The sequence below is a fragment of the Durio zibethinus genome, chromosome 10, assembly GCF_047325235.1.
Source record: "Durio zibethinus cultivar Kanyao isolate XHJ-2024 chromosome 10, ASM4732523v1, whole genome shotgun sequence".
Taxonomy (NCBI): Eukaryota; Viridiplantae; Streptophyta; class Magnoliopsida; order Malvales; family Malvaceae; genus Durio; species Durio zibethinus.
The window spans coordinates 9,860,651-9,872,111 of NC_143171.1; the positions used below are offsets into that span (position 1 = coordinate 9,860,651).

The window sequence follows — 11,461 nt, forward strand, 5'->3', positions numbered from 1 at the left end:
TATCTTTTTCTTTAAATAAAAATTCAAATATAATATAAAATAATTATCATCATATCTTATCATTAATCTTATACATTAAATATAATCTAAATTTATTAAATTAAAAATAATTATATGTATCGATTAAATTAAAATTTCAATTATTAAATTTCTAATGTCCTTTTGCCGTGTTGATTCCTTTACCCCTCAATTCTGTCCATCTATTTGCTGATTTTAAGTTTATAATTTTGCTAGGTGTCAACTCTTATTTAAGTCAGCTTAATGGTGGCCCCTGAAATGCAAGAAAAGTCAAGGAGAAAGTTGCTCAGCAGAAAATTGGAAACTCAGATTGCAAAGTTTGAAAATTGAAACACAGTCGAACAAATTCATAGTTCAGTTCCAGAAAGCTTTTCCACCAAATCTGTATTGTGGCTATACATGAAAGAGAATCATGTCTCTGCCTGGGTGTTCAAAATACCACAATAATATAATGAACAAATGCCTATCCTTTGCTAAATGCTTAAAGGAAATGAAAAGATATGGACAATAAGCAATGATACAATCCTACGTAGAGCCTAACGAAGTGAGCGGATCATTTTTTACCAGCTTACCAATTTATCTAAAAACAAGAAGAAGATAGATGTATGAAAAGAATCATAAACCATGGCATAGGCTAGGGAAACTGGTAAAGGTAGTTTCATTGCTATTCCTATGTGAAGATAAAAGGAGGGTATAGCTCAAAATTTGCTAAAGCAGGGAACTGCAACTGGCTTGAGAAAGTGGCCCAAGAAATGCCCTATAATAATAGAGGCAATATGGAGACAACTCCGAAGAAAGACAGAAGAGAAACATGGATATGGCAAGATTGCAAGGCAACTGAAGTGCAAGAATTGTTATTCCTGATATTTTTAGCTGATTTTGGAGTGGAATAATTATGGACTCCAGCAACAAAGGCAGGAGGTGCAGAGGCAGTGTCATGATCTTAGAGAGAAGTCATGAATCCCACATCGGCTATGTACTAGAGTTGATCTTGAAATATAAGAGTTCACGTCACATTCAACTTGTAAAGTATTTTTTATGAGACAAAACTGTAAGGCCAGAGAAAAAGTATGTTTACGAATAAAAGCATCACTTACAATCAAACTTCTTCCAGCCCAAGACAAATCTTTCTCGGTTAAACACCACATGGTAGCCAGTCATAAAGTTTTCTGTTTAGAGGAAAGAACAGCCAAATAAGCAAACACATATCATGGAGAAATATAAGTTACTGTGGAGATGGTTTTGATTCATCATCTACAGTCTACAGAGAAGTGCATTAATGAGCCTCATTAAATCAAACAATGTGAAATCACATTGCCTGATTCACCTATTGTCATTCTTTAACGCAGACAGCCAGGCAATAAAGGAACCAGATTCATATGCAGTAATTTTTCAGTGAGATTACAAGTGTAAGAGCTCCACGAAAACAAGCAAATTGCGGTTTGCCTTTTAATCATTTCCAACTTAATAACATAGCAGTAGCACTCCATTAATCACATTCAATATGCAAGCCTTACGTCCAATAATATTCAGTTCTGTACTCTTGACGACAGCCAAGCGGTATACAAGTTTACCCTGCAAATAATTAGAGATCAAACTGTTTAATGCAATTTTCAGTGTTAAGAATAACGAAAAGAAAGAAAGAAAGAAAAAAGTCAGGATATTACCGGAGTGGAAATGACAATTATCGGGTCATACACAGGAAAGAGACTTCCACCTTTCATTTTTATACTCATACTAGGTATTAAACTAGCATTTGCATCAGGGCTGGATGCCACAAAGTAAAAAGATAAAATGTACAAAATTCAACCTAAGTGAAGAGAAAGAAGATACCAACAAGAGTAAGCAATGGACCTCATATCATAACAGTACTCAAAAGGGATCCTTGAATCAGGTGGACGGCGCCTGTCTTTTGCCTGAGAATGGAACTGTAAAAGAGCGTAAATTACTAAGTTGAGACATCATTTAAATGTAGGATCAAGTTTCATCGGATTTTAACACGTGAAGTACTTACATTCTCTGCAAGATTTGAATATGTTGGTTCAACCAAGTATGTGAATGAGGTCCCAGAGTCAAAAAGAGCTGTAAAATCACCACCAATTGAAGTTGTCACCACCTGAATTTGAGTTATGGTAATGTTATAGGTCGGACTGCAAGATAAATCATGACTAGATGTTAAAGAATAACATAAAATGTTCCATCGGCAAATACATCTATCTAAAGATTAATAGATGATCAGCATCAAGTAAATGAGAAAATTACCACTTACACCTTTGTCTCCAAAACTGATCCTTCCAATTCCATCATGTCCAAAACACATGGAAAAAGAATCAGCTGTTAAACCTTCCTGTGATAAAATGCCAGGAACTGCTATCTTCTCCATGCCAAGCCCAAACAAACCATTGGGAGCTGCAACATCAAGGAATGAACCGCTTTGTACCTGCCCACAGCTGCACAATTCATATTGCATTGTCATCTTAACCTAGATAAGAGTTGGGAAACAAATAATGGCCTTTGCAGAGCCTTTCAAAAAAAGGAAGAATACCAGAATATGATATTCAACTGGTTAAGCTGAATAATAAGAGAGCTCACCCAAATGTGACATATGCCTTAACCAATTCAGGATGACTATCTTCAGTTGTTAGGTGAAGAACATCCTCCATTAGAACCCCAGAAGTAGAAGATTGAGCTGACATGTAAGAGACCATGTAAGGACAATTACTGAATGTTCTGACACATTGGTTACGGTGTGCGCACAAGCTGCTGTTGCAGGTGACCTTTTTGCTAGTTGATGATCCTTTAGGGTCATATATGCTAAGCTCAAAATCCTGCCACCAAAAAATGCATAGTTTAATATCAATACAAGGACAACTAGTGAAAGACGTGATCATCACACCTAGTAGGTTAACTAAGCCCCCACTCATACTTTTTCCCACTGATCCATTGTAGCGAAAAGTTGGACTGTTACAGCATCTATGGGGCAATTTAAACAAAATGAGATACAGTTTCTACTCTTAAATGTACTACTAGGCTTCTTTGGACTACATATTTGACATCTAGAATGAACAAAGAAGGTTCTGAGTGCAAAATTTTGCTACAGACAGACAAATTCGAAACATAGCTGTATTTATGGGGACAAGTTGAAGTACATTCTTAGAGTTCCAAATGTATTAGCAACATGAAGAAAAGGCCAAGAAAACATAAAAATTTCATAATATAAAGGAAAAGAAAAAGAAGAAAACATACAGAAGCATAAGTCGTTCCTTCAATTGGAGCTCATTTGGTACAATCACAGGGAACCCAGAAAAGATCGCTCCCTGTATCAAGTGACACTATGAACTTCACCCCTGGAGTCCCCAATTGCACTGTTGTATAATGTAAACTACACCCAAGAAAAAAAATCGCAAACAAGATCATAAAAATAACAACTTTCCAACTAAACCCTAAATTTAAAACTTCCCAGAAAATAAAAAAAATGGGGCAAAAAGATCCTTACAATCCTAAAGAGCTGATTCGGAAAGTGGAGTTGCCATCAGAGAAAGAAAGGGTTTCATTGATATCAGAGAGTTTACGGCCGCGGAGAAGGCGATCACGGTGAGCTAAAACGGCGTACTATTCAAAAGAGCCTTTTACAGGCCAATGAGAGAGTTTTCCAGTGAAGTTGGACCAGTTCTTGACGGGTTCAGAAAAACGGCGGTGCATCTTGGAAGTGAAGATACGGCCATAGCTGAGCTTAAGGCTTAAGACCCAGATTGGCATCAAGACGAAAAAGATAGTCTTTAACAAAGAGAACATTTTCTTTAATGGTTATTTTCAGGAGAATTCGAGTGGAGCTTATAAAAAGATTTGCATTCGGAAAAAAAAAAAAGAAAATTGAAATGGAAAACTTAAAAAAAAAGAATGGATTTGAATCTTCGGCTGCTTTAGTTTTCCAAGAGGAAAATATTATTATTTTAGTAGCATTTGGTTTCTGTTAGGAGGATTTGAAGAAGTGTGCTTGTTGTTCTCGTTTGTTGCAGTGGAAGTAAAACTGTAGCATGCAAGTGGACTGGGGACCTTTTCTTTTTAATGTATGGTCGTTAAGAAAGCAGAACTGTAGAAAGGACGGATCTTTTTTTTTTTTTTTTTTGAGTTTTGGGAAGATTTCATTTGTTGAGCAAATATATGATAATTCCTAAGAAAAGTTGTATGAGATGAAATAGTAATCCAACTTGAAACAGTTAAGAAATCGAAATCTGATGATGAAAATGTTTATGTACAATGGACATCTGAGTCCATATTTTCAACTTATGATATTTACAAACAAAAATCCACAATTAAATTAGAAAAAAACATAGTGGTACTAAAGTTTAGCTACCAAAAAATCCCACAAAAAGATGCTTCCACTGCCGGGAAATCCATTTTTTTAGGCTGCTGCAGTGGACAATTTTCCATTAATGCTCAAACAGGAGAGGCAGAGGAGATGCCAAATTTATCTGAAAGCTTGGTTCGAGTGAAGGGTGACAGAAGCTCCATTTGATGAATGAAGTGGACGTCATGAACCAAGGGATTGCCTGTTCTCCCTGGAGGTGACCCTGCATAACAGGATGGCGAGCAGCCGGTGCAAGCTGATTCTCTTCCATCAATTGTCTAAGTGGGGAATTTATATGAAGCTATTAGAAATCGTCAAAATGTATAATTCCCATTTTAATTCTTTGAAAGAAATACTTTCAAGTATGAAATCCTAACCTTCTCAGCAATCATGTTCAGAGCTCCACTTCTCCCATCAGAATTGGGTTGGCTGATTACAGAGGAGAACAAATGAGTTAATATTTCAGAGGTTGGAAAAGTGACGGTTTCCTTAAACATAAATGTGATTCCAGGCATTTTCCAGAACAATTGTGATTAACTTTATAAAGGAGCAGAAAATAACATCTTTAAAACATGTATAAACAAAAAGAAACAGTGACAAAAACATGGCTGGCAATGAAACCTGTGTTTGTTGCATTTGAGGGGCTTGAGAAACTCAGGAATGGCAGGTCCAATGCGGCGAGGTTTTGGGCAAAGGGGCTGCACATGACCTCCAAAGCCAAACTTGGTTGTCTCAGAATCTGAATCAAGAAGATTGCTTTTAACTGGTAAATGCTGCATAATTCTCTCTTCGGCCTTCCTCTCCAAAGAAAGAAGCAAATTTCGAAGTCACAAGCAAAAACACAGTAAACTTACTTGTGACTATTTTTTTTTACTAATCTCTCAATTCAAATGGCCATAAATAAAAACCATCCATTGATGTAAAGACAAGACACCCAGAGAGAGAGATTACTGATGAGTGGAGCCGCATTGGGTTGTAGACCTTGCTTGCACAAGTGAAGGAGAGATACCATTTGCGTTGCTTGGCTAGGAGTGGATATAGGACAGGTCTTAAAGACTCTTGACTAGTTGTCATTGATCTCCTAGTTTTCCTCTATTTCTCATTTTTGCCTACAAATAATTTCGTCCAAGTTTCCTCACGTGGAACTTTTCTCCTTCCATTACAGAATATGTTGATTGTTTCTCATATTTTCTCATTTTCTTTGATGCAAACTCGCAATGAACCCTCAAGTCACGTTTTGAGCATGGATTATTAGATTCTTTGGACCTTGTTTTCCGCTTGATATCTTTCTTTATTTAGTGACAAATATCGTTATAATGGTAATAAAACAAAATAAAATTGATGTCTGCTATAGGAATCACACTCTAAGAACAGCTGAGGCTGACGTTTTCCCCCTATTTTCTCCTTCCCGCTTGAGAAAGAATGTTCAATTCGCACTCTGATTCACACCTTTCACTTTCTACATCAACAGGCTTCCATTTATGTTATTAGTTGTTGCAAGAGGCCAAATTGATATTTGTCCATTCCAAAAGGAAGTGAAGGGAACTAAAGATGGAATGGCAGAGGCAGAGCACAGTGTTGTTATAGTAGTAGTCTTCATGGATTGGTTCCTTTCCCACACGTAACCAAGCAGAACCTAACCAACAAATGTATGGTTGCGTTTCTCATCCCATACCTCCAAATTATCTTCGACCAAAAAAGGAAATTCGTACCAAGATGAGGTTAGGCAGCAGTAACACCCGAACTTGCAGCAACAATTATACTTGCAAGCGACTTTTTTCCAGTTAGGCATGCCTAGAAAGAGGAAGAGGAAACGACTCGACAACGATAAAAATCGCAGGTGATAGAACCCCACCCTCCTTCATCGACAGTTTTATTTATTACACGAGGTCAGAACATCTACAAAACAAATAGAGAACGGAACGGGCTACCATCTGAACCTATTCCAATTCCAGGCCACCATGGACTGGTAATGCTATGAATCTCCGGAACTAATTATATATCATGTGACATGACGAGAGTTGGCCTTGCTTCTGATCTTGCAATTTGATAACTAAACTAGAGTAAATTGAATACTTCTAATGGTTAAAGTTTTTTGACGGAAAATGTAGAACGACGAACGAAGATATCTGAATATCCCTTCCAAATATTCAGACTTTCTATCAACCTTCGGTTGGAAGTTTGAGCGCTTGGAAAGTCAGCATACAGCTGATGAGATTAATCCCCTAGTACTTGAGCTGTTGGATTCACAGCTTGGAAACTGAATGAACTGATTGATGCGCATCAGCAGCATGAAGTTAAGCTCCCGTAAACGTGGTTGATTCTTGATTTTCCAGTCCTTTCGATACATCGTTGTTTTAACATGACATCTTTTCTCAACCTGATGGTTTTAAGAACCCATGAAACAATTTGCACTTGGGCAAAATGAGAGAGAATTACAAGCCATACGCTTTTAAAGATACCAACCCAGTTTGCAGTCAATTTAATGAGAGAACTCAAAACAACACACTAATACACAAGATTATACTGTCAATTTCCTTGTTCCAATTGAACAATCAATCATGAATTATATGTAAATGTGCAGTGTACTTTGAACTACATTGTTCAAAAACAAAAGAGCCAGGTACGCATATAAAAGCAGGTCAGTTACACACTCGGCCAGAACTTCAATCCATTACTTGACATGTTGAAGGTCCCATGAATCTGTTTGCTCTCTACAGACTGAAATTTAAAACTTTCCGAAATTAACCCAGAAGAATCCAGATATGGTTTCCCCGCTTCAGCAGTTTACCTAACCCTAAATGTTTGTTAATCCAAACACACCAGGGAACTGAATAACAAATGCAGAACACTATTTGAAATTTCCAATTCATTATAACAAACAACATCGGATGACCTAAAATAATACAAAATTAATCAACATGTGGCTACTAAATATAACTTGTTACGTGTGTCTTAAACGAAGTGCAATCAATCAAGGACCCAAAAACCTGCCAACAACCGTTACATCTGAAGCTTTAATTTACAACTCCATGCTTAGGCAACCGGAGTTCTGATAGACATGCATCCTTCCTTATTGTAACTAAGATCCCAGGTTCAAACTACAGTAATTACCTGGTATGAACTATGAAGATTGAATAGCCTCCATCATCCTGTTAAACAGTTTCCATCCAACTCGAGACAGGTATTTAAGTATTCATTCAGATAAAATATGCTCAGAAGCAATAACTAAAATGGAAGTATATAGGCAAGACAGCATATAATTATGTTGGATTGAAGCATTGTAGGAGTTTGACACACACAAATGTTAGTTCATCGATATTGATTACCAAATGTCAACCACGATCTAGTTAGCTGTATTCTTGTAATCTAAACTAAAAACAAATAGCAAAAAGAAAAGACGGAAAAAATAAAGGAAATATAACACACACATGCACATTGCCACATTTAATAAAAACGACTTCATTAGAAAGCCATAGAGATGTGCTGAACAAATCGTGAATTAATTAATTGGTGGAAGTGTCAATTCCTTAATCATAAACTATATGTATCCCAATCAAATCTGGGTTGCGAGAAAGCCTCATAATCAATGGGTCCATCAATAATGCTGTCTATATTTTGCATGCCTTCCAAAAGGGCTGGTTGAAAACTATCACTATCAGAAGGCAAGAGTTTGTAAATTACTAGCAATCCAAGTGTAAATATGGCTTGCAGCTTTGTGGAGTCTCCTTTGACAGAAAAGAATAAAAGCATTGAAAGGAGGAATAAGTCAACACAGAACCGCATGATACACAACACTGTATCCATCAGCCTTCCATCATTGCCAGCAGGAAATCCCCGGACTCTATAGACAAAAAGAAAGTTGTACTTATCAACCACATACCTATATCCAAAATAAACTGCACCCACTGGCACCACAATTGGAGCAAATGAAGAATATATCATGGTCAGGGCAAATATTGTCAAATTAAATGCATAGTACTGTGCAAAATCAAATGTCTGCTTGGGTATAGGCGAGGTTCGGCTGATTGGATATACAGAAAGATCTTGTCCCTGAATGTCAATTTCACCCATCCTAGGAGAGTCAAACACACTTTCAGGCATCAGCGGTCTCTGAAGACTATTCAGGTCCTGATTTTCTAAAGGGTACTCCTCACTTTTTTCTGGGACCAACTGGAGCATGTCATTCTTCTGAAACTTCCGAAGCTTCTTCTTTATCCAAGGAATTGGAGCCAGAAGATCATATGATATTCCCAAGAATGTACTTGTGATTAGAAATGCAAGAGAAGAAAGGCAAGATCTTGACAAGAATGATGCACTCATGTATTGCTCAATCCTCTTGCAGTCTTCTCCATCCAAATAGCACCGACCCATCCGAAGGATTGCACTCTCTAATGATGACTCAACGAGAGCCCTCAGAAGGATCAAATTGACAAGGAAGAAGCAAACCATCTTTAGCAAAGCTGCTCTCTGCTCACTGGATACTGTGAGATGCCGTTCAAACTTGGAAAGATACGAAAGAGCTGATGGGACCACTATATACATGCTAACAAATATAATGACGTTGGGCAAAAATTGAAAGATTAGGGATGCAAGCCAACTTGAACTTTGTACCCAAGTCAACCATGACTGTGCATTGTCAATTGCTTCTGCGTTAATAATCCGTGCAGCACTCTGCACAGCAATGATTACTGCAAGTGGAGAACTGAAGAACAAAAGCATTAACAACAAACACGTGTTCACAAACACTCTTCGCAGTTTCAGTGATAATTTTGTTGATCCCAAATGGTTCCAGTAAATATCAGTGGCCAATGGGGCTCGTTCAACTTTCCATTGGTTCCTCTGCAACTGTAATTCCATCATAGAAAAGAACTTCCCAAACCGCCTCTTTTTCTCATTCCGAAAATCTTGAACAGCTTTATTTGCAGTATATACATCCTTAAACATCACGAAAGCAACCCCAGCACCCTGAGCACGTCCTTCTTTATAAGCTGCTAATTCAGTCTCTAATTCAGCTCTCCATTCTTGCAACTTCCTTAATTTCTCTTCATCTGTAAACCCAAATCTATCCATAATCTGATTCAAAACACGTTGCACTTTCCTCCCCAACCATCGGCCCCAACCCAAAAGCCCTTCAGCTCCATTCCTATCATCTTCATCTTCTTCCCGTAATAGTCGAGAATCAATTTTTGCTACCAACCAGGTAATTTCATCCCTAACCTTAACTAATTCAGTGGCTAAATCATCCAATGCACATAAATCCATAGGCAGAATAACCCTATAAACTTTCCCTGGATATTTATACTGAAAATACTGGAGCAAAACACTTCTGTCAACCCCTAAACTCTTAGGCAAACCATGAACCATAATTGTGAAAATCGCAGTCGAATTCGCGTTGGGGTCACTTAAATTTCCATTCCCATCTCTAAACCTAGTAATTTTCAATCTTTCTTCAATAGCAGACATTCCATAATGGACAACAATGACAACAAAAACCACGAAAATAAAATGTACCCAAAGTAACCCTGAACCTTTACTAATATGACTTACTGTGGTTTTCGAGAACTGATCGTCTAATAAAGCTGTGCCGCCGTAAAGATTTACTGGGAGTAAGACAAAAACAGCCAAAAAAGCGACCGATAAGAGGACAGCGAAGCTACCGCCTTCAATTAAGAGGAATTGGGAAGCGTCAGCTCCGCAGTGACGCGCAATCTCGCGGCCGGTGGCGTGCCAAACGGCAAGGAGCTTAGCGAACAGGGCGGATGGTCCGGGGATACGACGGTGGTCGCTGCGGAGCTTGAGGAAGAGGAAGATGAGGATGCAACAGAGAAGACCGATGGTTGAGATGTTGAGCAGGTATTGGATGTTGCCATACCAAGCGCCGTCGATCACGTCGTCACCGTCGAAGGAGGGCGACGGCGGAGGAGGATAAGTTTCTTTCATTGGAAATTCCTTGGAAGGAGAAATTAGGGTTTGGGTGATTGGATTTTGGCGTTTCGATTCATGGGGGGCTAGTAGGAAACAGGAAGGAGATTTTTAGCGTTTTCCCTTTTGTTTTTTGGAAAAACAATCGACAATCGAAAGAGAAAGAAAATGTTACATAATTATGGATTTCCCCACAAACGATAGAGTTCATTGGAAATTTACCCCTGTTATTTTTTATCATTGGGTAGCTGTCATTTGGGTTTAATCATTCATATATATATATATATATATTATATCACAAAATACATAATTACTAAATAATAATTAGTGACATAAATATTTATATGGATAATTTTTTTTTGATACGTAAGATAAATTTTAAAATTTATCATTATGATGATACATAAAATATTTATATATTTGAAATATTATTAAATTATTTAAAAATTTAAAATTTAATAAAAAATCAATTTAAATTTTAATAAAATTCTTTTATTTTATACATAACTTTATCTTAATTTAGAATTAATTTTAAAATAATTAATTTTTTTTAATTTATCTACAATTAATATAAATATTTAATTACTATAACAAAGTTAAATTAAACTATAAAAATAGATCAGCTTTGATACATAGATTTGCTTGATAAGTATATGTATATATATATATATATATATGATTTGTATAATATATAGCTGGAAAAAAAAAAGGAAACACTAGGCAACCATTGTATGAATGACTGTTTTACCATATATCCATTTAGTCATCCTCTAACGATTGTATCATGATTGCAACCCCCATTTCATGATGTTTCCTGCATCATTGAAATTGTTGCTTAAGTTACTATGTGGTAAATAGAATTTACAGAACAATATTACGTAAGACAAATTTTTTTATCATAAAAAAATGTTTAAAGAAGAAAAGATAAGTGTGAATATTTTAATTTATTAATTTTAAATGATTATATGTGATAATAACTAATTTAATATAAGATAAAGGTATCAAGATATAAAATATCAAAAAAATTATCAGATAAAGATATAAAATATTAAAATTTAAATATTATTATCTGATTAAATATAATTTATATATAAATTTATTATTTAAATAAAATTTATCTATTACATAGCTTGATTCTTTACAGCCTTTTCATTCAATTTATTTTTC

The 11,461-nt window shown here is 36.3% G+C and overlaps 2 protein-coding genes and 1 pseudogene across 3 annotated transcripts; all 3 read right to left on the reverse strand.

The window, feature by feature from the left end:
• Positions 1 to 295: 295 nt before the first annotated feature.
• Positions 296 to 4,060, reverse strand: LOC111292490 (aspartyl protease family protein 1-like; annotated as a pseudogene). Its single transcript, XR_016345750.1, has 9 exons — positions 3,515 to 4,060; positions 3,265 to 3,400; positions 2,611 to 2,846; positions 2,288 to 2,468; positions 2,033 to 2,134; positions 1,873 to 1,946; positions 1,686 to 1,785; positions 1,536 to 1,593; positions 296 to 1,187 (listed from the first exon to the last, which is right to left on the reverse strand). The product of XR_016345750.1 is annotated as an aspartyl protease family protein 1-like (transcript).
• A 65-nt stretch (positions 4,061 to 4,125) lies between these two features.
• LOC111293295 (uncharacterized) lies at positions 4,126 to 7,623 on the reverse strand. Its single transcript, XM_089766736.1, has 3 exons — positions 4,991 to 7,623; positions 4,747 to 4,798; positions 4,126 to 4,647 (listed from the first exon to the last, which is right to left on the reverse strand). Exons 1-3 carry the CDS (start codon positions 5,146 to 5,148, stop codon positions 4,459 to 4,461), a joined length of 399 nt encoding a protein of 132 aa, XP_089622862.1. The 5' UTR covers positions 5,149 to 7,623; the 3' UTR covers positions 4,126 to 4,458.
• A 156-nt stretch (positions 7,624 to 7,779) lies between these two features.
• LOC111292170 (hyperosmolality-gated Ca2+ permeable channel 4.1-like) lies at positions 7,780 to 10,541 on the reverse strand. Its single transcript, XM_022884416.2, has one exon. It carries the CDS (start codon positions 10,310 to 10,312, stop codon positions 7,904 to 7,906), a length of 2,409 nt encoding a protein of 802 aa, XP_022740151.2. The 5' UTR covers positions 10,313 to 10,541; the 3' UTR covers positions 7,780 to 7,903.
• Positions 10,542 to 11,461: the final 920 nt, after the last annotated feature.